The sequence below is a fragment of the Strix aluco genome, chromosome 2 (assembly GCF_031877795.1).
Source record: "Strix aluco isolate bStrAlu1 chromosome 2, bStrAlu1.hap1, whole genome shotgun sequence".
Classification (NCBI taxonomy): Eukaryota; Metazoa; Chordata; class Aves; order Strigiformes; family Strigidae; genus Strix; species Strix aluco.
Window position 1 is genome coordinate 133,689,546 of NC_133932.1, and position 27,136 is coordinate 133,716,681.

A 27,136-nucleotide genomic window follows, 5' to 3' on the forward strand; every position below is an offset into this window, starting at 1 on the left:
TCAGCGTGCAGTACATTACAGCTTCATGTTCCTATTTTACAGTAGCATGTTGTTCTTACAGTCATTTTAAATGGATCCAGTGCCATCTAAATTTAGATAAGCTGTGTTTATTCATAATGGGGCATAGCTGTTCAGTGAACCTGCTCCTTTTATTGAAGTACAGCAAGTTTTTGAGGCCTACAGCTCAAGTGGTGTTGAATCCCTTCAGTCTTCAAAAATAGATCAAGCTCTTGTAGATGCAGAAGCACCATAGTGATGCATCACAGTATTAACCCTCTAGATACTGTGGAGGTTTTATCTGTGGTTATCAAGTCGGGTCTTACTCTGTGAATGGGACTCCTACATGATCTTTGCATAATAGTAACCAGGGCTGCATGGCAAATGAATGTGTTGTGATGATGCTTTCAGAGTTGTAAAAAGTGGGAGTCCTTCTTCCCCCAAAATGGAAATATTCCAATATTCCCAATAAACAAAGCAGCCGAAACAGTAAAGATTTATGTGTTTTGGATTTGATCCTGTGAAATTTAGCCTTTGTTTTAGCCAGACTAAATTTTTCATGCCCAGAAAAGGAAGTATTCTTCAAAAATGCCCTTTAGCTTAAATAAAATGTTGACTTGCTGCTTTCAGGAACAACTGGTCCCTGAGAATTTGTGGGAGGAGACAAAGGTAGGAATGCTTGGGTGACCCTTCCCCATGCAGGCTCTCATCCTGTTGTGACTTGCTGTGGGAATACAGAGAGAGATCCTGCAGAGTACATTAGAAACCAGGGGTGGAGCAGGATAGGTATGAGAGGCAGGGAGGAATTTGTCCATGGGGATTATGTAGTAGGGGACGGAGTCAGCTAGGCAGTCATGTCTGTTTGGAGTTAGCTTTTAGCTTTACAGAGCTCATGAGCAACCTCCAAACTGTGGTTGGAAAAATCTGGGCAGGGGAGGTATGGGAAAGACTTACCAGATGTGTCTGGAACCAAGTCTTCTGCTGTCCTTGCTGAGAGTTCCTCTGCAGCCCAGAGGGTATCATCTGAGTACCCATGCCTGCATGTTGTCCGGGGCTCAGGGCTCCGTTTTATGGCACAGCTGCTTGGTGCTATTCCCGATAACAAAAGAGAGCAGTGAGCCATTTATAATTTGTGAGGTTTTTAATCTTTTTCTTTGAGGAAAAGTGGGGAGAGACATGTTCCTGTATTTATCGATTGTCTGCTGTGCTGTGTATGCTTGTTATTGAAGGCAAGGTCAGAGAAGTTCATCTTGTCTCTCAATATGACACGGACGGCCTAGTTGGCACAACTTTTCATTTCATTGTACTTCATCTTTGCAGTGACAGCATTTAGGTTGACTGCTCAGGGTGTCTGAATCATTGTCAGCTGCTGTAAATCTATAGGCTCTTTAAGGTCTCCAGAAAAGTCTTCATTCAGTAATACAGCTCTCCTCTTTAGTCTTCTCAATCTCAGATGAGTCAGTAACCAATGTATGTGGTAGAAATTTGTAGGACTGTGTGTCCCCCGATAACTGGTTTTAAAGGTCATTGGTTTGCTGTGAAGTCCTTGTGGTATTTCCTTGCCCCATGATCCTCCGGTGAGGATAAAGGCCCCTTTGGAGACCTGAACTAGGCCGGAGGGTCTGTGACAGCTGAAGATGATTCAGAGGCATACTGGAGACAGCCAAGAAGTACAACTCACTGGCTGTATTTACTCTTTTTTTTTTTTTTTTTTTCTTCTCACCCATCTGCACTTCCCACAAGTTCTACCTGCTCCATCATTCTTTTGCATTGATTTTCCTTGTGCCACGTTTCATCCCAGGCACTGTTTGTTCTGCCTTTTGCGTTATGAGCTTGGCTAAAACTCCTCTTCCTAAAAGCTCTGGGGGCTATCCCCTCCCCAAATCACAGAATGAGGTATCACCTCGTTCCTTGCTCTCCCTAGCTCGGTTTCTTTTCACTTACCAGGCTTTCAGTAGGTTTCTCCTCTCATTCATCTCATGTTCTCTTGAAGTTCCTTGCAAATGAGTAAAAGGATCAGGGGCAACCTAATAGCAACCTCTAGGACCTGCAAGGAGGTTATCCAGAAGACAAACCCACTCTTTGCAATGGTGAGCAACAAGAGGACAAGAGACAACCAGGATAAGTTGAAACAAGAGAAGTTCTGAGTGGATAAAATCATTAAGAGATCACTCAAGCATTGGAAAAGATTGCTGAGAGAAACTGTGCACTCTTCATCCTTAGAGGTTTTTGAGACCCAGCTAGATAAAGCCTTGAGCAGCCTGGTCTGGCCTTCTCGCTGACCCTGCTTTGAGTGAAGACTGGACCAGTGACCTACTGAGGTCCCTTCCAGCCTGAATTATCCTGTCCTTCTAAGTTTATTCTTGGCTTCATTCTCATGTTCGTTTCTACCAATCTTGTCCACAAGACCATCTCAGTGAACTATCTCTCTAGTTCACTTTCAGTTCAACATCTCTTCCCAGGACCTGTGTTTTTCTTCCTAACTTAAAATCTCAGCCTTTTATACTGACATCTGCCTGTTAATGTCTAGCTATCAAACTCAGTTTAGTTGAAACATAATTAATCCCTCTCCTCTCTCCTCAAACACGACCCCTTGATTTCTAAACCAACATGGATTTTGCTACTGTTCTGCCTAGTCCAGATATTCTCTGCAGTCCTGCAACTGGTTTTTCTCATTGCAGAGAGACTCTAAAAAAATCTTAGACATCCAGATGATTTTGGCTGTGTCTGCCTGAGTTTGCAGAGAGCTGAATGCAGTGGATTTCCTGTTGATTTCAGAAGATACTGAGATCACACTGATTTCACTTTTAAAGTGCTGGTACTTCACTGCTTTTCCAAGCATGGAAGAGATGGAGAGAGATGGCTGTCTCTTTGGGTTGGTGTTCAAGAAAGCACTGTAGAGCTGAAGAGAGGAGTGTTTGAGGCTGCTTCCCATAAAAGAGGCTTCGTTTTCAGCAGTCTGGCAAATGCAGCCTTAAAATTTGATCCAAAATGACTTGCTTAATGATGAAACAGATTGCATTGTCTTCAAGCAAATATTTGCTGTACAATTTTTAAATACTTTTGAATGCAGCTGCAGGAATGATGTCCAGTTGTATAACATTCCTGTTGCTAAGAAGTAACAAAAATAAGTGTAATTATTTATCTTGGATGCCTGAAAAAAATCTCTGACATTTCTTGCACAATGTTTGTTTGAGTCTGACTCACAACGCAGACTCTTATAATTAGCACACTAACTTCCATTAATTAGGCTGACACTTAATTGGAGCTATAAAAAGCAACTATGACATGTCTGGTTTTAATCAATTACCACATGCTTCAGTCTGGTTCATGACTGCTGCGGGGATTGTTAATGACTTTGTATTACTGGGAGGCCAATTGCATGAACTTCGTAGGTACAACAGTGAACCTGGGGTCACTTAGCTGGTTGGAGCTTTACAGTCTGCATGGGTATGCTGTTGGTCCTTTCTCCCTCTCCACTTTTTTGGGAGGGGAAGCAGGTAATTCCCTTGTAAGAAGCATGGTGAGTGTGCTGAGAGCAGCTACAGTTCAGCCACGTCTCTGGGATCCATGCATGGAGGACTGAGTGCAGTCCAAACAGCATCTTGGACTATGTGCTCTTTATTTTATCTCCTGAGCGTAATATCAAGTGCAGGTAGCAACAGAAAACAGGTTTTACGCTCATCTGGTGAAATGTGTCATTAGGTGAATTTCTTGGTCCTCCTTTTACAAGTAAGCTAAGATAAACCATTATGTTTCTCTCTTGAATCCAGTGCACGGTCCCTTTTCGTTCTCTGAACGTCGTGTCATCCCAATTCAAAGCAGTTGTAGGTGCCGTGGGCTCAGTGTCAGAAGACCTCAGCATCCAGGTTTGTGTAGGGCCCCGCAGCTCAGCTTCACACGTGTGCCCAGACAAAACCATGAGGGCTGCAAGGGGTTAAGAAACTGTGGCTTTGTGAGTTACAATAGGGCTGTTATAACCCTCTGCCCTCATGTTCCCAGTGCCATAGTAGCCACTTTCATGGTGGCTTCTGCGAACTTGTTTTATTTTATGACTGAGGCAAGCTAGCAGCCCGCGGGCGGTCTGTTCCTGCAGCTCAGCTGACCATCAGTGGCTTATGACGCTGTGGCAAACTTGAGAGCTTACAAGAGCATGAATGTGCCTTGTGCTCAGGCTGCAGCTCTCAGGGAGCCTCTGTGCCCCAAGAATTGGCTCCAGTATGAGATATTAAGGCAGGCAGCTTCATCCTTACTTGCTTCCACAACTTTCCTTAAAATAGGTGTGCAAATCCAATAGCGTGTGTGCCCTGAATTTCTCCAAGGGTTTGCTGTCATTGCACTGAAGTAGAATATGGATATAGATACATGTCATAGTTAGCTGGAACATGTTGCATTTAATATAGCTTTTAGTAATTTTTTTTAGTACAGTTATTTACTTTGTTTAGTTACTGTAGAATTTGAGGCCTTGGAGATTTTAAATAGCTACACCCAGACTTTGAAATATGACCTGAACCATGACACTCTTTGTGCAGTAATGAACCCACCAATGCAGTTTCTTGCTGAGATTCATATTTGCAGAGTTCATGGAACCAGTGTCCATCTGAAAACAAAAAGTTGATTTTAAAAAAAATAAATCCTCTTCATAGCTATTATAATGCAGTTTCTGGAGAACATGTGTTTTTTCCACTCTGAAAGGAAAATGATTTAACCCAGTTGCTCCCCCCCCACCATGCTGGTAATGTATTTTTGTGGCTTAGAGTAGGAGTCACTGGAATGATTAAGTTTTTCAAAACATCTTTGCTCCTTGTTTTATTTAAATCTTTGAAACGTTTTATATCACTCATTTGCAGAAGATCTATGTTTGCGAGGGCATGGGAAATGGTTATTTGAATAAATGCTTAACTACTCTCGTGGCTTTCATCAGCCCAGCTTGAGTTATCATTGCTAATCGGTTGTTTTACTGACTTTAATTAGAAGTAATAATATCAAAACTAGGACAAAACAAGACTCCACTGAGAATAAAGTAGAGCAGTGTCACATAAAAGGGTGGAGGACCCAGGCTGATGAGATCTTTGAGCCTGGAGCAGGAGACATTGTATGGCTCTGAGTAACTCTTGTTTCCTTTGTCTCGATTTTCCCCTATTCCCCTGCCATCTGTAAAATAACAATACAGTGTCTAGGTGTGCTGTGAAGTTTAATAAACAAAATGCAGGGTGCTTTGCCAAATAATTAGGGTATATGAGTCACATTGTTGTTAATTACTCAAGTGTGCCTGGATCATTTTCAAGCAGAGGTTGATCCCAGCAAGACCTGGGAGGATCCTTGTCCCATCTTCTTGCCACTGAAACCAGAGCAGAGGACATGGCAGGGGGAGAGCTGATCCTGGAGTGTGACAGGAGGGTGCTGCTGTGCACGTGACCTTGCGGGCATGGTGGGACTCTGCCCTTTGCAGTGAGGGAAAATGCTGCGCTGCTTCAGTATGACTGGCTGGGGGGGAAGTTTGGCACTTCCCAGTCCCTGTCTGGGAACTTAGACAGCTTTTTTTTTTTTTGTTAATTTATGTATTTATTTTTGGCTGCTTACAAAAGGAAGTACAGTCCCATCTCGTTGCAGCATGAATTGAAACCTTAGCACTCAGCACACCGGTTCTGCTGCCCAGGCTTAAGCCTCATGTACTGCTATACAAGCCCTTGTCAAGATGCAGCTTCCTCAGAGGGCAGACAGAAGTGGCATGTTCTAGGAGGAATCTTTTAAAACTCCTTTTTCTGCTTTTTTTCTGGGTAAAATTCAGCCCTACCCATGCCCCCTTTTCAGCAGAAATGTGCATTTTCATTGTGCAAAATCCAAACCACCAAACAATAGTAATGGGAGTGTTATCTTTACTTTAAGGTTAAAACCCAACCATTTCTGTCCATCCAACTCTGAGGTTTTATTTTAACGCAGTCTACCCAGCTCAAGGATGTAAAATATTCTCCCTCTTCTCCAAACTGCTGGACATCCGACCCTCACTAGCATCACAAGGAGCCCAGGGTTTCCAGCTCCTCCAGAAACTAGACCCTGGAGGCACTGGATCAGTATGTTTGAATGGGTGTCTGCATGCATGTGGTTTCTTGCGCTGGGCCAAAACATCTTCCAAAGTACAAATTTCAGCACACCTGAACAATCCCAGTCGTGCTTGGGTCAAGCACTGCAGCCAGTTGGTGTCTCCTGGCAGCTGAGCAAAGTCATCTGCTTGTTTCGATGGAGCAGACAGGTTCTCCATGCTCAAAATGAATATGGTCATGCCGGAACAGAGTGGAATTAAATCAGATGGCTTACTTTGATAATTTCTTCCCTTCCTAAGGGAAAGGACAGGTTGGCTGACAAAGCTAAGCTCCTGGGCTTTACAGTCACCTTCCTCTCCTTTCTTCCTCTGCTGACATCACATGATGTTTTGTCCTTGAGTTAGAAGAAGATTTTTCTTGCAATCTGGATTTTAGGGGTGGCTGGTGGATGATGGTGCAGGGGAACATACTGTGTTGAAGAGTCACATGCTGTGTTCATTTAACATGCCCAAAGGTAAGATTTAGCACAAATCACCTTTCAGCTTACTCTTCACTGCAGACCTTATCGGAGTAGTCACTGTGTGTGTGTTTGTGCAGACACCTGTAGTATTTTGGGGTGGGAACAAGGACACTGTACAATGAACAGCTGTGTGTACTGGTGTGGTTTAGTGCTTAGCCCTGAGTCACAGCAACCAGCTTCTGCCTCCAGCTGTGTCACTACTGTGTGGTGTGACCTTGGCATAGGCTGTAAGCTGATTGTACAGGGATTGCATCTTCTTGATTTATAGCCTTGCTCAGAGTTATAGCCCCTTGGTTCGACAGCACAAATAAGTCTTTATTACCCCGGTAGCAGCGTTGGAGTCCTGGCTCAGAAAAGGAGCACAATCCATTCCTGGCTTGGGAACCATCAGCACAATTAACTTTATTTGGACTGCAGTGTAAAAATTGACAGTAAAGCAGAGATGCTCAGGCCTACAAACATTGTGTGAGTTCAATTAAAAGGGTGATTTTAAGCAGCTTTGGGCACAGATACTTTATACTTCTCTATTGGTTTCTATCACTGCCTCAGTAATGAATTGTCGAGTTCAAATGAAATGAGCTTTTATTCTGCGTGGCATAAAGCTCTCGAAGGGGGAGAGGTAGCTGCTTCTGAAGAGGATTTTAGTAGCATGTAAAATAAGGGTGAAAAAGCGAAAGTTTTGCCCTTCCTGGGTGTTTGTAGGGTGGAGATCACAAATGCAGCCTGTGCAGGAATGAGCCTCCACCAAGTGATGGTCTGTGTGGAGGATGGCTGTGCTCCAGCAACACATCCAAGCTCTGCTGTCTGTGTCCAAAGGGACTCTTGTGAGCCTGTACCTAGAAGGTGGCTAAGCCCTTCTCTGGGCTGGGACAAGCAAGCTTGGCGCTTTGCAGGATAGGGCCCTGGCTTTTGCAGCGTTTCAGTGTGTCAGAGGGAGTGCTGTGGGTATTTTCTTGGCCTCCACATTAAGCTCTCAGATTTTCCCAGAGAACTGGGCAGAGTGAAATACAGTCCCAGAAAGGGAGCAATTAATTAAGCGGCTCTGTGCCTTCTTCTGGTGTCGACCCCGGCAGTGCCTGTGATCTGCACAAATGCACTTGGGCTTGCTGTCCAGAGCTCTGATCTGGGTGAAGCTGACTGTAAAGGGACTCATTTCAAAGCCTCTCTTGTGTTCTTCAGTAGCACGTACAAGGACAGTGTTACAGACATTACTGCTCTGCCTGTAATGGGTAAGGAAAGGGGCTCGACAGATTATTGGGTTTGCTTTTTTTTTTACCTCCTGTGTGTGTGCTTTTGTTAGAGATGAGGAATTAGCACTACTGATTTTTTTGAAAGACTCTTGAGTGCCCACAACCCCAAGTGACCTAGGCGCTTTTGGATACTTAGCCAGAATTTTCAAGTTATTTTTAAATGCTGGAAGTCTTGCAGAGGTCTGGGAATGTTAAATGATTGATTATTTGCATCGTAGAGCATAGGAGTCACAGCCCTGGACTGAGGCTCCATTGTGCTAGGTGCTGAATGCACACAGAACAAAATGACCAGTTTTGCCCTTGGTACCATGAAATTGGAGCGGAGTCAGCTCCCATCCCTCTTTTCTAATATATCTATATATGCTCAGTGTGATACAGCAGTGTACCAAATCACACATATGTTTTTTTAATAGCAGATGAAGTACAAATAAAGGTCAGATTTGTGTAGTGTGCATTTGTTTAATGTCTTTAATGGCAGAGCACAGTAAACAGTATATGAATGTCTGGATAATAGTTGTTCATGCTTGGAGTTGACAACAGTGACTATATGTATTTTTAGATGTGTTTCTCTGTTAAGTCCAGGCCTCTGGTCAGTGCTGCGTTGCCATTACCAGATGACTTGCATTTACTGTGCTCCTTTGATCACTTTGCCAGCATGACATCTGGCGAGTTTCCCTTTGCCAGGGTCCCAGGATTGTGGTGAAGTTCTCACAGTTATTTGTATCTATCCTTTCCCTTTACAGTTAGCCTGAGAAATGAATGATTCCTCCCCTCCCTGCAGATGTGGGTTTAGGTTTTGGGTTTTTTTTCCTTCTTCCAAGGGGCAGGCAGGCAAATTCAGCCCTACACTGGTGATGTTAGGCTCTCTACAGGCTGTCACAAAGCCTTTACCCTGCTGTTGTTGAGCACCTTGGGGTAGTCCATGAAGCTGTAGTGCTAGTGGTTCATTTTGTAAACGTAGATAGTGCTCAGTGTACAAGTTAGGTAAGATTCGTCCCGGCAGGATGCCTAGAGCTGAGAAAAGACTGAAATCTGTTCCTGTGGGAGTTGTTCTGCACTTCTTCCCAAAAGCTCTGTCTTGGGCACAGAGATGGCAGCACAAAATTGATCTGTGACTGTGAAGTGTTTGGCCATGATTGACATCTCAGAGCAATAAGGGTTGGGTGTTTTTTTATTTCTAGGTGTCTTGCAGCCAGTAAGCCCCTTGGAAGATAAGTAACTAGTTGTCACACTTGGGCTGCTATTCAGTAGGAAATAAATACAGTTCAAAGTGCTCATAGTAGCCTGCATTGCTGGAGACTGTCATCTGCCACCACTACCTACAGTAACTGAAGTGTTGGTGCCTGTGCCTGGACAGCCGCTGAGGAATGTGGCTCTCACTGAAGCTGGACTGTTGCCCTGTGGGGCAGGATCTCCTGCTAGCCAGCTGGTATCACGCTTTAGTTTTAAGTGTTACTCTGAGGACTTAATGTCAGCGAGAAATTAGAGACCTGCACATCAAACTGAGCAAACCTGAGTGGGTACCTCAGCAATTGCAAGCTTTTCAAAATATTTTTGTCTTGTGTCCAGTCCTGGCCCAGTCACAATCTCAACTTGTGACTAAACTCATTTAGGGAAAATTCTTTAACTGAAGAGCCCCAAATTGAAATAGTTTAGCAAAAGCCTGAAACGTGGGCATAGGTAGCACAAGAACCTGGGTCTTCTGTTTCTCATTGCAGGCCCAAGTCCATGGCCTGGCAAGCAAAAGTTTTTGACCAGTTCTGCTTTAAACATTGAAAAATTTTGGCTGAGTGACTCACTGTTTTATATTTGTTGTTTGTATTGCTATAGCAGTTGAGGCTCTTAAGCTTTGGATCCAAGACCTTGTTGTGCCAGGTGCTGTGGAAAAAAAAACAAAACACAAAACAAAAAGGCCTTATGAGGAAGAACATGCATTTCTGTATAACCCAAGACAACAGATGGCTACAGATGGGGGAGCACAGGAACTGGTGAGATAATACTGACCTGTGCAGTGAGTAATAGTCTTGGTACATCACTTATCTAAATACTGCTGAGGTTTTATAGACATTTTAGGAAAGGGCAGTTTGAAGAAGGATGATCAAGTGACAGCAGAAGTTTACAGTAACATTGCAGCAAGCGAGAAAGGCAGCAAGGAGAAAAGAGGCATGGTGAAAATGATGCTTGAGAAAAGATGTTTGCTGCAAAATCTGGTTAGCATCATAGATGCTGTGGTCATGTATGGGAGTGAAGGTATGGGAGCAAAGTAGGGACAGAAAGCGTGTTTGTTGGAGCAGGGAAAGCAGAGCCAGTGGGGAAAAGAAACCTACAGGCGGGCTACGTATTCAGAGTCTTGACCTGAAACTTTCTTCTGGTGTGTTTACTATTAGAAACTCAAGGAAGAAGAAAGTGCTGTTTCTTTGGATCATAACCTTTAACCATCATGTGACATGAGGGAACAGATGAGTAAAGCAGAACGTGTGTGTTCCTTCATTTGCAGTGCAGATGCCTCCATAAGGGGCAAAGGAAAAATGCTGGGTTTTGTAGTGTTGTTTATTTAAACTTCAGTTTAACAAAATTAGCCTGTACAGAAACTTCAGCGAACATCCTCTTTAAGTTGAAAGCTGTCAGAGCAAAATGCAAGTCAAATGCCAACCGCAGCAATTAGCGCACATCCCTGCATGAGTGTCAAACTGTGCTTAATTTCCACTGATCAGGTTCTTTCTCTCCTACACACTGTCTACAGCTAAAAATAATGTCAAATGAAAGATGTACCAAAGATAGCAGCTGCCCAGGCCATGTTTTTTCTGAAGCAGCTCGCTCTCTCCCCATCATGGTTTGCTTCCCATGCAGCACTAGAGGAAACACAGCTGTCACGGCATCTGTTCGGGAAGTTCTCACTGGCTTGAGGATGTCCAGGAGCCCAAGTGCTCATAGCCCACAGCGTAAAAGGTATTGCTTGGACTGCAGCTTCCCCACAGAAAAATAAAACTTTACAGGTGTGTTGCTGTTTGATAGGAAGGCTTCTTGTGAAGGAAGTGGAGAATCAAGAAGGCTTTTGTGTCCCGTGTAATGCAGCAGGACGTGACTGCAGAACAAGAGAGGATGTGTTTAAATAGACTCCCCAGGAGGTTGCTGGAGGAATAGCTTCGTAATAGGAAGTGTATTGGTTGCATAAAATGATATCCCAGATGTGTTCTCTGCAGTAGGGACCCCTTTCAGCTGAACCATTTTTAACTGTGTGGAAGGATCCCAGTTCTTTATGTCGAAGGCTCTTTTGGCAATAAACTTTGGTCTTGCCACTAGAGGGGGACTGCAAGCCATACACTGTACATCCATCCTGCCAGGCTTCACCAGCCACCTCTCGGGGCTTACACCAGCCCAGCAACTTTAGCAACAGGTCCCTCTCCGCTCTGTTGAGCTCTGGGGTGTCACAGCACCCATAAAGGTCAAACCTTGCAGCCAAACAAACGCGAAGGGACGTGGACGAGGGAAGCCTGACTGGTGCGATGTCCAGGTGCTTTTCCAGTCATCTGTTTCTGCAGAATGTCATTTTTTATTCCCACACAGCTCCAAAAAGCATCTTGAGCATGAATGGTGTTGAGTGAAAGCTGAATAGGGTTTGTGGAATCTCCCTGAGTCATGGAGAGGTGTGAATAACCTCTCTCCAGGCCTGGATGAAGGAATGTAACAGCAGAGTACCCAGCAGCGCTGTTAAACTGGTCAAAGATGAAATGAAGTACTTCTAGATCCTGGGAGAATAGTGGGCACTTTAAGAGACTCACTTGTGTGCCAGGCCTGATCTACCTGTTTCTTGTCACCTTGCAGGGCTTTTACCCATGTGTTCACCTTCGGCCCAACATTTCGAGCGGAAAACTCACAGAGTCGCCGGCACCTGGCGGAGTTCTACATGGTGGAGGCTGAGCTGTCCTTTACTGAAAGCCTCCAAGACATCATGCAGGTGGGCGCTCCAAATGTCCATGCGTGACTGGTGCCAGAGCTTCTTCCTCCTCACTGAGCTGTGCTCCCTGCCCTCAACTGAGATTGCAGTTCCTCTTGCCCTGTGAGAGCCGGATAGGGGTTGCGCAGGGTCTTCCCAAGGATCAGGGTTTTCTCAGCAGAAGTGAAGACACAGAGGGCATTGGAAGGGAAGATATAAGTGCAAACACAGCCCTCATCTGAATGGGAGGCTGCACAGTTTCTGTATTGCCAGGAAATGTGTAAATGTGCTTGACTGGTGCTTGTGTGGTGTCCCCCAGGGCTCGGTTTTGGGGCCACTCCTGATCTTTATTGGTGATCTAGATGAGGGGATCGAGTGCACCCTCAGTAAGTTTGCAGATGACACCAAGTTGGGTGGGAGAGTTGATCTGCTCAAGGGTAGGGAGGCTCTGCAGAGAGATCTGGACAGGCTGGAGTGATGGGCTGAGGCCAACTGGAGGAGTTTCACTAAGGCCAAATGCCGGGTGCTGCATTTGGGCCACAACCCCCAGCAGTGCTACAGGCTTGGGGAGGAGTGACTGGAAAGCTGCCAATGGGAGAGATGGAGCTACCAATGGGAGTGAGTGTTGATTGACAGCCGGCTGAACAGGAGCCAGCAGTGTGCCCAGGTGGCCAAGAAGGCCAATGGCATCCTGGCTTGCATCAGCAATAGCGTGGCCAGCAGGGACAGGGAAGGGATCTTACTCGGCACTGGTGAGGCCACACCTCGATTACTGTGTTCAGTTTTGGGCCCCTCACTACAAAAAGGACATTGAATGACTCGAGCGTGTCCAGAGAAGGGCAACGGAGCTGGTGCAGGGTCTGGAGCACATGTCCTACGAGGAGTGGCTGAGGGAACTGGGGCTGTTTAGTCTGGAGAAGAGGAGGCTGAGGGGAGACCTCATCGCCCTCTACAGCTACCTGAAAGGAGGTTGCAGAGAACTGGGGATGAGCCTCTTTAACCAAGTAATAAGCGATAGGACAAGAGGTAATGGCCTCAAGTTGCACCAGGGAAGGTTTAGACTAGATATTAGGAAGTATTTCTTTACAGAATGGATTGTTAGGCGTTGGAATGGGCTGCCCAGGGCAGGGGTGGAGTCCCCATCCCTGGAGGGGTTTAAGAGTAGGGTTGACATAGCGCTGAGGGATATGGTGTAGTTGGGAACTGTTAATGTTGGGTTGATGGTTGGACTAGGTGATCTTCAAGGTCTTTTCCAACCTAGACGATTCTGTGATTCTGTAATGAAAGTGGCACTCTCCCTTTCAAAATCTTCAGCATCTCTCTAGTGAGTCTGAGCAGTATTTATGCAATATGTTCCTTGGTGTGCTCTGTAAAGAGCTGCTCGAATCCTGCACTGAAATCTCAAGTAGAAACAACAGTTCCTGGCATACACTCTTTACTGTGGCTTTAGCAGAAGACTGAAAGAAATCCTTAGTCAGCTAGCTTTTGATTTTTCAGGATTGACCTCTTGGTTGCAGTTTAACCACATGATGGATGCTTATGCATTTTACTAGTCTCAGCATAAGCCAGCTTATGCCCAGCAGGACATGTGAGTAAACATCCACACGCTGTCACATATCAGATAAGCTCCTTGGAAAGCTATTGAAGAAATAGCCTTAAAAAGAAAAAGTCCTGAGGCACTGGCTACAGATTTATAAAATAACATCCAGGTGGTGGTTTCTTCAGCCTGGATCATATACAGTCTGCTGAGTCAGTATGGCCTGACAGCAGAGCAGACCTACTCTGTCTCTTGTGTGTGCTGCTTCTGCATCTTGGATGTCTGGATGGCACTGGGCTGTGTGGACTGACCCATTGGGAGTCTCTGTGCTCCATCCTTAACAGCATCCCGCTCTTTCATTTCTCTCTCCTTTTCTCCAGGACAACTTTGTGTATTCTTAGAGCACAGCATATGTATATGTTTACGTCTTACTTCCTGAGCCCCCTGTTTCTCTGGGTAATCAGGAGCTGATTGAAATTTTCACTGCTTTTATCTAGTATAGTAAGCAGGATCTCCTGTTAAGTGGTGTTTGAGCCCTTGAACACAGCATGAACATATCTGCAGTCTTGTACTGAAAACCCTAATTTCTTGGCTTTTGAAGTATAGACAGCCAGTTCAGCCAATTCAGAGAATTAGATTTGAGAACTGTTCTGGAACATGTAGGGCTCTTACTTGTACAGAAAGGAGGAACTTCCCCCCCTTGGCTTGGCTTTTGTTGTTGCTAAACATCTTGTGAAGTCTCAGCTTGTGCTCTCCTCTTTCACTTCTTCCCTCTGTCCCAAACTCTTTGACAAGCATCTTTCCCTATAACAGAAAGTGTGCTGGCAGCCATCGTTTTGCATTCTTCATAGCAAGTCTCCATTGCAACATGCTTGCTTTTGTGATGTTCTCATTTGCAGAAGTGGAGTTCCCGTTTTGTTTATTTTTGAATCATTGGGCAATCTCTCTTTAAAAAAAAAAAAAAAACCAACCCAAAACTGACAGCTGCTCTAAAGCTGAAGTTCAGTTTCTTTTTCCCCACATAACTGACCTAAATTCAGTGTTCTCTCATGTATCTGCCCGTTGGGCAGTTTGTCTGTTTGTCGTCATCTGCAAGTTCTTTGTTTGGTGCAAAATGCTCAGTTGAATGCCTTGGGGGCTCTTGGCCAGGCTTAGCATCTGAACTTTGTCCTCACATAAAGAGCTGGATTGTTTAAAATTTATTTTTAAAATTGGTATTCAACATTTGGTCTGAATACCTCTAACTTCAGCAAGTTAGTGTGCTGGGAACGCTCAGCTTCTTCAGGGACATCTTGAAGTATTTGCTTATACACCATTAAAGAAGAGCCTTGCTACAAAGATGTGCATGTTTACCATTCACTGATGAGGCTTGAGATCTTTCTCTCAGCCAGAGCTCCAAAAGAAACATAGCTTTCCTTACAAAATAAAAGGCAAAAGAAGATTTAATAACAAAGTTACACGTATTTGGAACAAAGGCCTGAAACCTTAGAGCAGCAGCCTTTTTTCCCCACTGTAATTGCACAGGATAGTTCTCAGTTATTCCTAAATTAGTAGCACATTAGTTCTTGTGAAGTCTCATGTGTCTTGATCATGCAATCTAAATTTCTGTTCTGTGCCAAAACGTGTTTTAGTGCTACAAAGAAGCTTAAACTCTCACCATACTGGTTTCACAATACTTTCTGTGGAAAGTCCCACGTGCTCAGTGCAATACTCCACGCTGCATGGCTGGGTGATAGATAGTATTACCACACTAGTGTACAGGGTGTATGTAAGTGTATCTAAGGAGAGACTCTGTGGTCTCTTTCCATAACAGTCTAATCAAGAAGTTGAGTCAAGTTGCCCCAAGGCACTCTTCCTCCAAATTGGATGAGAAAGAGATGGAGTTAGAAGAAGGTCAGGTAAGACAGTGGAGGGAGTCCAATTTGTTGGAAGTGTCTCGTCTCACTAGGGCCATCGCCCATCCAGTCCCTGAGTTGGAGGTCCAAGGTTTCCAGTCTCATCTGTCCTCCGAGATGCCTGCTGCCACCCTCTCCCTCTCTCTTCAGTGCTATGTCATGTAGCCATATTTGTAGGTCATTATCTTCTATTTTGCCTTCCACTGTTGTGGCAGTGCAGTGGATTTAAAGGATCCAACTTCACTCATGACACTAATGGGATCTCAAAGAGGCCATATGATACAGTCGTCACTGAATTTCATCAAGCACGCATACAAAACCATGCTAAAAAAACCCATTATTTAGGCTGTAAAGTTGGGAAATGCCAGAAGGAAGTTTTCCTGAGGGCATTTTGGGGAGTTTATGCATAGTGTTAGTCTTCCTTTAACAAGATGACATGCTAGCAACACTGTCTCTTTAAGAGATGAAGAATACACTTCTTTAAGATGAAGAATACAATTTAACACATAGGATTTGAGCTCTGTCCTGAGGGCAGAAGTATTGTCTTCCACTGGTTATGTACTTCATCAAAATTAATTTTCTGTTATTGCAGCCCAGTGACATGGAGCATTATTACCTCCATTTTACAGAAGGGAATTCAGGCATGAAATGAAATCAACAGTAGCACTGATTTGGGGTGTTAGTTTCAGGGACCTTAGATCTGAAACATGGGTGTTGTTTGATTTCCAGAATAGTTTGCACTCAACAGTACTTTTTGTCTTCAGTGTCAAGGCTAAGACAGTTGGGCAAATCTAACTGCAGGCTCAAGGGAACAAACACTGGTAATCACATGGGAAGGGTTTGTTCCCTGTATCTTGTGCAGCCTGCTTTAGGGACATTGGGGTACCTGCAGGGCTATAGGTTCCTTCTCTGAAGGGGCATCCAGCTGCCATAGCTGAGACTCTGTTTCCTAACTTCCTTCAGCATTTATTGTTCAGCTTCGAGGGCCAGTGAGGCAGTGGTCTGACAGAGTCTCCTTCCTTTCATAACAACAGTGTCTCTCCAGAGTGGGTCCTGAGCTGTCGGTTATATAGCTGAGAGAGAAGACTTTATGACCAAGATCAGATGTGAATCTCCCCTCTGGGTGTGTGTGCACACATGTTCCGTGTGTGAGAGCCAGCATGAAGGCAAGAAGTAATGGTCCACTTGGTGAATGTTTCATATGTAAATACCCTGTGATCTACACTGCATCCACATGCATGCCACAGGTAAATGCATAAACAAAGGTCCTACTGGCAGTTCTTGTGATTTTTCTGAAAGTGTCTTATGTCATAAAGATGATGATTTGAACCCTTCTTGTAGTGCACAGCACCTTCAGTTGCTGCTGCTGACATTTACTGCTGTTTTGTTGATGATTTCCTCTGTTTCAACTCTGATCATAATTTTATTTGGAAGAGGATAAGTTGCAGTATCAAAAGATCCAAGTTAAAATTAAACAATACAGTTGGGAGCTGTTCCTACTCAAAATTGGACAGTTAACCATTAAGTTCCAAAGCAACATTGGGGAAGGCAAAGATTGATACTGCTGAACTTCTTTGAAAGGTGAAAAACGAGAGAAAGACTGGGAGGGAAGAGGGAAAAGGGAAAATTTTTACCACTGTCCTCGTTGCCTGCCCTCCTACCAGCACAATTTCTACATTTCCATTATGAAGCAACCAAATTAATGGGCTTTTGGACATCAGGAGTCCTACTTCCAAGATGAGCTACTTGCTGTGATTCCAATGGCTTTTTCCGTGTGTAAGTCTCCTATCAAACATGTTTCTTTCAGGATAGATATGTTCAAACCAATCACTTGTATCTCCAGCTCACGTGTTCCCTCAAACCAGCAAGCCAGTGGTTATGATTCTCCACTCATTTTTCATATAGCCTACTTTCCAGTCCTTCATTATATTATCTGCTTAAAGCCTAACTTCTCAGAGCTTTTTTTTCCCCTTTTTTCCCTCCACTCTTCATGCCTAGTACCCATTTGGCATAAATAAGAATAAGAGCAGTGAGGAGGCCAATGCATGACCCACGTGTCTGTCTTTCTTGCCAGGATAAAACCTCAGTCTCAAACCTGGAAATATTTCTCAGATTGTTTTTCCCATACCACCCACATCTTTTTTCCACAAGAGGAAGCTGCTTATGTTGAATGCTGTGGGAACCTAATTGTTACTTTATCGCACAGTGAGGAAAAAATGTGCTAATTAAACAACATGCTTTTCTGAAACCAGATGATACTTTCATTTTCTAGAAAGAGGAAGCTTAATGTAAAATCCCTTCGTCTCTGCTTGGTGAAACCAGATGAATTGCCAAGAAGTTTTCTAATTTCATTTGCATAAGCCTTTTTCTAGCTACTTTGAAGAAAGTTCAAAGCTGACTGTTTGCTTATTTGCCACTCAGCAGCAGGAATGCTAGCTTTTCATTTCCTCTGTGTGTGAGTACCAGTAGGGGTAAAACTGTTCATCTGCATATGATAATGCCGTTCCTTTATTTGGATCTTCCCTTTTTTAAAGAGAGGGCTCAGATTGATGCAGGAGTCTGGAGGCTGGCTCCAGAGGAGTCAAAATAGATTGATTTACCAGCTTCTCTAGGCTGGTGGGATGCAGAGGTGGTTCATCAGCACAGAGCAGTGTTTCAGCAGTTTGGGACAAGTGATGAAGAATGTTCTTCTAAACATGAGAGTTTGAACAACGTGCCTGAAATCTTGTCTTGGCTATGTCAGTAGCCCAACTGCTTCTTTTCTGTGCCTTTTCTTCCTCTTATCCTGCAAGATTGGGTTCCTCGCAAAGCAGAGACCTGCTTCTTCCTCTGATCTGCTGACTGAGCTTCAGGTTCACCTTTTCACACTTAGTCTCCCCTGGGCTTTGCGGTGTCTAGGGACTGCTACTCACCTAGATATCATTGGTGGATACTTTTCTTCTCTCCACTCTGCAGTTAGTGAAGCAGTTATTATGCTCACAGAAAAAAACAGGAACGTGCCAGGACTTTCAGAGGTCCTTTTTGTTGGGAAAAACCTGGTCCCATCCCAGGCTGATGGGAGATACGTGCAGCCCAACTGCATTGCTCTGTTCCTTACAAAGGAGATGAGAATAAGAAAGGTGATTTTGAAGAAGAGTTGGGATCATCAGTACTACACAGGTATCGGTTACCTGCTTTGTGCAGGTGTAAGACTACAAGGAGTCATGGGAACTCTTAATCTGCACAACAGCAAGTGTCTTGGTCTGCTTTGCTTAACTGAAAGAGAAAATTACTCTTAAAAATGGGTTGATCAAAATGCAGTGGCATCCCACGTGGGGGCTTTTTTTGTTTAGAACCAAAATGGCATTTTAATTTCTTCATGGGTGAAGCCCATTTTACTGGATAAGTATATCCAAATTGGATGATAATGTCATTTAGTTAATCCACATTAGTTTATGGAAATTAAACCACATCTTTTTTTAGTTTCTCAAACATCCCTGCATTGATGTGTCCTCCACTTTAGCTCTCTACTCATCTCTCTACATGTTCTCTTTGCTTTGCTCTTGCTGCAGAGTCTTTCTATCTGGGATCTGTTTGATGGGCTGGCTCTACACAGTACACATTTATCTTCCTCTCCTTTGGTTCTTCCTCTTCTAACAACAAAGCAGAAAACCAGAATTGCTCATTACAGGACAGACACCTCACTAATTAATCTGAGACCAGTCACCACAAATGGTTGTGATGTGTATGTTTGTGGCTGACCAGGGCTGCTGCTTGAATATTTTAGCTGTGCTTTTTTCACTAGAGATACCTGACTTGAGATACCGAGGCCACCAGCAGACACTGAAGCCCTAAACCCATAGTAGAAAGAGGTTCCAGTCCTCTTCAGCTACTGAGCAAGACTGCTAATTAGGAGCATTAGCAAGCTGGTACCCTCTCAGGCAGTCTGACCATGCAGGAGGACAGAAGCTCCTTCTGTACCCTTTGGCTGATGTGTACCGTGTTTTATTTATAGTTTGAGACATTTAAGCAATGTTAATTTTTCATGCACTCCTGTTTTCTCTGTTAGGTTATGGAAGATCTTTTCAAGACAGCAACAAGCACTGTGCTCTCCAAATGTCCCTGTGATGTTGAGCTTTTTCATAAATACATAGCTCCTGCCCAGAAGGTAATAAATGTGACAGGAAAGAGTTGCAATTCTGTTATGCATTTTGGGAGCTCTTGGCTATAGAGAGGCTTAATTTTTTTATTATTCTTTTTTACTATGTTGCCCTGTGTTAACAAACTGTGAAGAGCTAAAAGTCAGTCTGAGCTGAAGTGATTGTTCAGGCCAACAGAGAGAGGACACACAACTTTCTGTAGCTGCTGGCAAGTGTGGTAGAACTGTAGCTGTCACATCTTCTAGCAGCCTCTGAATCATCAGCTCCAGTAATCGGGTACCCTTTCAGCACTGAATGGCCGGGAGTAGATTTTGACCCATATGTAGATCATAATGCAGACCTACAAATTAAAACTTAGAGGGAAGTAGCTTTTCTGAGTTTCCTCTGAGACCCTGAACCCTTAAGAGTAGCTTTACATTTTTACTTTTTGTTTGTTTGTTTGTTTTGACCAAGGGCAGGTTGGAACAGATGCTGAAGAACAAATTTGTGACGTAAGTACTTACGTTTCAATCTGGAAGAGGGCTTTTGGGAAAGTTCCTATTTTGTGTATGTTCTTTTTCTTTCCCAACTCAATGTCTCCTGCATTAGCATAATGTCTCCAAAAGAGCGTGAACTGCAGTTCCCTTTGTACTGTTCACCAGTTGCCTTTTCATCTCTTCACGAGACAGGCATCTGAATCTGCTGGCTTTTGCTTCCCTAGACAAGATCCTCTTTCTATAAAGGCATCCTCCTTCCAGCACGTACCTGCGCACTGGTTTGTTTACTGTCTTGCTTGGTTTTGGCTTTGGTGCTCTGCCTTCCTTCACACTTCAATGGCTCTCTTGTTACGAAACTATTTTTTGATATTTTAAAATCCCAGTTGTTTTTCTGTATCCAACTGCTTGTGCGACTTCTTTTCCCGGTTTTCTGTGTGCTAAAGAACTGAAGGGTTTTGATTTCCCTCCTTGGCCCCTAAGAATATCTCCTCTTGCCTGTCTCTTCAAATAATCACTTCAAAAAGCACTGCTTTTCCTGTTAATCAGGTGCAGCCATGCTTGGGCAACAGGATCATGATAGATCCTCCCTGTGCCTCGTGCCTGCATGAGCACCATGGGAGTCCTCAGTGAAGTCACTGCCGCCCCATTTCAGCCCTTCTCTCCTTGAACCTAACTGATATTCCTGAGAAGACAGAGTTGTATTCAGCTTCTTGCATGGTCCAAGGAAAAAGAGAGTGAGTCAGCCCATCTCTCTCTCTTCATCAGCTGCTGGCAGATCTGTGTCATTCCTGGCTTACACACATCAGTTACATACATTGAACCTGTGCCAGTGATATACCTCATTTGGACCGTGGCCTCATATAACCCAAACACATGGAGCAATGTATTCTTCCTTGAGGTATTTCCTCTAGAAGCCTTCCTGTATTAGTGAAAACTTGTAGCTGTGTGTAAAGAGCTCACGCTCTTTAGGGAATTTGGTTTATAATTGGATTTAGCCAGTGATACAGAGAGATGAAATTATTGTGATCAGGTTACTCTTTCTTCTCTCTGTCCACAACATTTTCTTGGTATGTGGAAAACTTGTCAGCAGAAGTATCTTCCACTGAATCTTGATTTCCAATTATCAAACCTGCAGCATCTTTCACTATTTTTTATGTTTTCTCTGCCATGATGCTGTTCTTTTTTACTGGTGGAAGTTGGTGGAAAATCTGCTCTCACATCTGTCAGAGGAGTAGAGAACCATTGTTACAAATAAATCTCACCGTTTTTGCAAAGCAAAATTAAAATGTTTGAGCTACAAGCCCTTTGCACTCTGGGCTCTTGTTTTTGCCTAACACCATCCTGAACGGTAGAGCTATATTGTTGGAGCTATGCCGATGAGGGCACATTGTTTTCTTAAAAAAATCCACAAATTTCTATGAAGCAACTCTCCGCAGAGCTCACTTCTGACTGAAATGCAACATTGCAATAATGCAGAGTATCTTGAGAGCTTAGCACTTCCTGCTCTGCATGTAGCTGAAGCACAAGCAAACACGGTTCTTGCCATATAAAATGGTTTTTGGATTCTGTCCAAAGAAGCATTGCTGGGAAGTCTGACATCACAGCACAAGTTGGCATGGTGGTGGGGAAATGCCTCCTTAATTTTCCAGTGTGGCACTTAGCCAGAAAACTTTGTTATTCCTTTCATAGTTATCTTAGAGACTTTTTTTTTTTCCTCTTGCAGAATTTCCTACAGTGAAGCAGTGGAAATTTTGAGGCAAGCTTCTCAAACTTTCACTTTCAAGCCAGAGGTAGGTAGATGCCTGGTGGCTTGTCCCTGTGCCTGTTCATGTGCACAGCCAGCCTGAACTTTGTAGATCTCCTTTCTGTTTTTCTGATACCAGGAGAGTCATTACTTTGCACAGGTTATCTGCTTCCTGGGGTGTTTGCTCAGTTGTAACTCAGGTATAACTTTTGCCCTTCCGGGTTGAAATGGGAACAATATAAGGAGTGAGATCTGTAGCAGAAGAACTGTAATGTTTGCAGGGAAGGAAGTGATGAGTTTGCTGTTAAAGGACCAAGGATTTAGCACAGGCACTTCTCTTTCCTCTATGCGAGTGGTGCTGAGTGTGTTGTGGATTCAGTAGCAGTCATCTAAGGAGAGTTGCTGCAATACTCCTCAAACAAAGGAATGATATTAGAAAAGCACCAAAAGTTTGACAAGGACTAATAAGCCAAAACCTTGTCAAAATATCGTGTAGTCTAGATGTAGGTAAAGGGAATCCCTTGTCTTTCCAAAGCATAGGTGTTGATGGGGAAAAAGAATCACATGCCAGTCCTCCTAACACTGTTAGATTATGATTTTCTAAAAATCATATTTTTCCCAATTTCAAACATACACACACTAATAGGGAGGGCATTTGTGGTGGTGCTCTCCTCATGTGTATACTGATTAATCTTTATTTCATTCTGATGCTTTGAAGCCAGCTTTGTAGCTAGTTGGGTAATTGTCTTGTCTCTGTGTACAAGTGAGTGTAGAATCTCAAATCCTGTGCCTGTACTACCTTGATCTGAGATGGCAAACTCAGAATATTTTCAGATGAGGAGAGTCGGCAGAATATCTGTTTCCCCCTTCCCTTTCCACTGCCCCAGTATTCTTTGCCCATCATATTATGGACTGGAGGTCTCTAGTCAAAAGCCACAGAATTTATAACAGCACTGGGAGAAAGGAGAAGTGAAGGGCATTGCAGAAGTCCAAGGTTTCTGATAACAAAGAATTGGTTAATAGGACGCTTAAGCGAGAATTAATGTAGCATGTTACAGGACACAGCAGGGAAGAGAGTGGTCAGCCTAGCAAAGCTGATTCCTGTATACAGAAGGTAATACTGAAATAAGGCTGGTTTGCTGGGCTGAGTAAGCTGATTTTGGATAGGTTCCTATTTCCCTTAAGCTATGCAGAGTGTGGTTTTGGGGTTTTGTTTTGGTTTGTTTCGGGTTTTTTCTGATTTGATACCAGATGCTTGGACTTGATGCAGGGATGATCTGACCGTGATTTGTGAAAGTTAAACCATACTATTTTCACTGCTTTGCCCTGCCTTAAAACTCGTGAAACTCTGTCTGCTTAGCAGATTTTCCCGGTGGTCTGCGTGAGAAGTTGCTGTGCTTGGTTTCATGTTATTCAAAGCTGCACGTCTCTCCTACACAGGGATTTTGTTGTGTCTCTTGCCACAGGCAAGATACACCAAAGCAGGATCCCAGGTCCCTTTTGCTGTCTTTACAGTGGGGCTGTGACCTCCAAACAGAACATGAAAAGTACCTGGTGAAGCACTGTGGTGAGGTGCCCGTGTTTGTGATTAACTACCCATACGACCTCAAACCTTTCTACATGCGGGACAATGAAGATGGGCCTCAACACACAGTGAGTCCATGGGTCACACTTCCACTGCTTTTTTGGCTAGGCATGTGTCTTAGCCTACTGATAAACAGATGAGCATAGTCCTCTGCTAGGCCTCCACTCAAGAAGTCCGGGATAAGACATGACCATCAGCTGATCCTGTCCAGCCTTTTTCCTGTTATAGAGAAGAAATCCCCAGAGCAGGAACAACAGGAGGAGGATGATTAAGGAGTTGGATAGCATTAAGTTTTTGCTTAAGTCCCTTAAGTTTACCATAGTTTATTTGTTTTCCTGGTAAACTTCTGTACTACTAGATGAAATGCCTAGAATTGCACGGCTCCCAGCAGTCCATGATTCTGTTGTCATCCAAATGTAGCACCCATGTAATCCCCAGACAGCAGATGGGCACAAGAAGTAAGCTCTTTTTCCACAAGTCTCATGCTTTGAAGGTGTGATTTCACAATTGAACTGAGAACCTAAAGCATTGCTTCTGCTAAAAAGAACAGCTACCCCACCATGTACCACTGTCACTTCAGTGGCTTTAATTCTAGCAACAGTTCAGATGTGGGATATGAAAAGTAACCCTAGAAAACAAAACCCAAGAGACAGCCAAACCTAACAGCGTAAGTGGTAACACTGGGATCCTAAGACATGGATCCAGCATGAGTGCTGTTGATCCACTGGTGTCATTACCACTACAGCTGGCTCAAGGAGTGGGGGCAGATAGGGGGCAAACACAAGTTACGGCATCAGAGCAGCTTAAACTCTAAGGGAATCAGGTCTTCAGAAAACTTGCCTGTGTGTCTTTGCTTCCTTGTGAGCTGCTGTTGGGTTCTTTATACCCTGCACAGGCTTGCCTACAGGCACAGGTTGTCACCAGAGTAACCTGGTGGGATTCAGTTCACACCACCTGCTGTAGATGTCCTCAGACTGGAACATCACTGCACTTCTTCAAGTTTTCTGTAGACTTAACTGATGGTTATCAATGTAAAGTTCCCTCCCAGCCTTCTCCTATCAACCAGAGACATTTCAAGCATGTGCAAATACTTACCTAAGTGTCCTGGACTCTGGAAGAATTACAGTAGCTTTTTACAAACAACCATACAATCTTCTGCTGTACTCTGTATGCTATGTGCATGACTTTAATTAGCTTTCTTTCTCTTAAGGTTGCAGCTGTTGATCTCCTCGTGCCAGGAATAGGGGAGTTGTGTGGAGGCAGCTTGAGAGAGGAGCGACTGCCCTTCCTTGAATCCCGCTTACAGAGGTAGGGAAGACCCACAGGTGCCAGGAGACTAACCTGACCGAGATAGTGTTTCAGCAATCCTCAGTGGTTGGCGAGACAGAGGAGTGGAAGGGCAACTAATGGTGTTTAATAGAAGCCTATTTTTGTCTTAGAGATACCTACAACAGAAGCACAAGAACTTCTTTACCAGTTTGCAGTCACCTATTCAGATAAATAGGTGTACAAACTGCCTCTCTGTTTTAGCTCATCAAAGAAGAAGAGTTTGTTTTATGCAAGGAGGCCAGGGCAGCAGAATGCCTCAGCTCTGCTGGGACTGTCTGGAACAGGGTCTGATGTGAGGCACTGCATCCTTGAGCCTTTTCTTCACAGCTTTTGTGGCTGAGAGTGGATTGCAAAGATTGAAGTTGTCACGTAGACAGAGCTTAAAGATATTTCTCCTCACATTGTGTAACTGAGGAACTGCAGTTTTGGGCAGAAGCTTTGCTAGCTGTGATGCAGCTGGCCTCAGTGGCATAATTTCAGAGAATATGGTTCTTTGTTAACAGTTTGGTGGGAAGCTTCACTGGAAGTGCCCAGGATTTGAACTGTCATATGGACTCTTTTTCTGCTGCTTTGTTCTGGATCGTGTGACTTTGAGTAATTTCAGGCTAAATTCAGTGTCAGAATATCAAAGCTGCTGCTTAGTTAAAAATAATTGACGTTATAGATGGGGTAATTCTCCATAGACAATTACTCCCTGGATCCTGTCTGATTGCTCAAAAGAAGCTTTCATAGAATCACAGGATGCTTTTGGGTGGAAGGGACCTTTAAAGCTCATCTAGTCCAGCCCCCCTGCCACAGGCAGGGACACCTTCCACCAGGCTCAAAGCCCCGTTCAACCTGGTCTTGAACCCTTCCATATGGGCCAGTCATACACTTGTGCAAAGCAATTCTGGATGAGCATTAATCCCAGAGTAACACCATTTGCACATTGGGAATAAATTTGTTGCTTAAATCAGCCACATGCTCACAGAGATATATCTAGTCAGTGGAGAAGAGCAAAATCCATTTCAACATAATGGATCCAAAAGGCATAGGGCAATTAAAATCACCAGAACATTGGTTCTCAATTTGTGGTGTAGGATGATATTACTCCCTGTGCTTCCTGCTGCTTTCCCTGTGAACTCTCTTCAGCTGAAGCAAAGTACGTTGTTGCCTGCTGTACTTTTTCACTTGAAATTTTTGCCAGTAAAATCTAGAGTCCACAGCCCTCAAGGTGTGGGGTTGGAGGAGGGGTCCATGTGGAGGTTGAAGCCAGACTTTCTTGTTTGTCAGGAAAGTCATAGGAATTATTTCAAGCTACAAGTGGGGTGTGTCCTCAGTGACTTTCGAGTACAGCTCTGCATTGAAGATGGCCTGGAAAAATAACAGCTCTTTTCATGTGTTTTTCTCAATTTTGAGTAGTTGGGATCTGATCTGCTGAGCCCAAATACTTTGTTACGGCTTTTAAATTCTACTTCCTGCCGACCCAGCATACCTAAGAGAGATAAAGAACAGGATTATTGTCTCTTCATACACACTTCATACCGTAGCTTTCCAAGTCCCAGTCAGGGCTAGCTGCAGTGCACTGAAGATGAGAGAAGTGGTCTCTCATTGCCTACAGAGCTTTCTGTTTGTGTTCAGAGAAATGGAAAAAAAAAACGATAAATTTGCTCTAGTTCTGCCAGGACAGGAAAAGAAGAGAGGGTGCACTGGTGACAATTAGAAAAAGAAGTATTTTATTTAGTAGTTTTTCAGAAGTTGACACACATTGATAAAGCTACGGGTGTTCCGTGGTTTTGTGCGCTGTGAAAGGGGAACCATGTAGCCACACACGTGAAGAGAGTTTGACTCACTCATAAACGAGGTTGGCTGCCTGTCATTGTAAATTTAATATTCAGGCCTGTACTCTCCAAACATTCACAAGTAGAGGTTACCGATATGCTTAAAGTTAAGAATATGCACAAGTCTTTGCATGAAGCTGGGATAAACCCTGCATGTTGACAAAACAAACTTTGCATTTTAAGAAGCATGTTGGGAATCTGTTCAAGATTGTCTGCCAATTACCACAACTGACAACCACTGATCATGTCTTCCCTTAATTTCCTGCCTTTCCTTTTTGGATCGAGTTTAGTCATCAGACCCTCCCTTTTCTTGTAGCATTCTCTTCAGGCGGCAAGTGCTGCTTGTGCGGATCTCCTCAGTTCCTTTACTTACAAGGGGTTTTCTTTTTGTTCCACAGATTAGGACTCGCAGATGCCTACCAATGGTAAGACACTATCTTGGTCTGCAAGCTCTATTTCTTCTTTTGGCACTCTTTAAACAATTATTTCTTTTTTTTTTTTTGATCCTGTTCTTGAGGGGACATTTCTTGGCCCAGTTGCCCTGCAGTCACTGCCAGTCTAGATGGAACAGCCAGTTCATTTAAACAAAGTTTAATCTAATGCTACTTAGTTTACCTTCCCAATTTGTCCACTCACAGCACAGGTCATTCCTTTCAGGATTGCATGAAGTGGATTAATTTACAACCCATAATGATTTTTGATATTAAATCATTAGGCTGTGTTCAAAGTTGAATAGATTCTGACTGCCATTGCATGAGATAAACAGGTTACAGAACCACAAGCAATTTGTGACCTTTAACAGCTCTATGAATAACTCCCTTTGCAAGTGACAGGGCAATTGGGTCGAAAAATCTTCCCTAACA

General features: G+C 43.8%; 1 protein-coding gene across 4 annotated transcripts in view; it reads left to right on the forward strand.

The window, feature by feature from the left end:
* The window catches only part of NARS2 (asparaginyl-tRNA synthetase 2, mitochondrial), a 54,063-nt gene that overhangs the window by 20,415 nt on the left and 6,512 nt on the right, over nucleotides 1-27,136 (forward strand). Inside the window, exons 7-13 of one of the 4 annotated variants that reach the window (XM_074816411.1) lie at nucleotides 11,637-11,769; nucleotides 19,229-19,327; nucleotides 19,773-19,810; nucleotides 21,519-21,585; nucleotides 23,055-23,192; nucleotides 24,335-24,432; nucleotides 26,672-26,698. In XM_074816411.1, the coding sequence (XP_074672512.1) occupies nucleotides 11,637-11,769; nucleotides 19,229-19,327; nucleotides 19,773-19,810; nucleotides 21,519-21,585; nucleotides 23,055-23,192; nucleotides 24,335-24,432; nucleotides 26,672-26,698 (600 nt within the window). Of the gene's footprint in view, nucleotides 1-11,636; nucleotides 11,770-19,228; nucleotides 19,328-19,765; nucleotides 19,811-21,518; nucleotides 21,586-23,054; nucleotides 23,193-24,334; nucleotides 24,433-26,671; nucleotides 26,699-27,136 lie in introns of all 4 variants that reach the window. The other 3 variants (XM_074816410.1, XM_074816414.1, XM_074816412.1) reach the window with 3 other exon arrangements.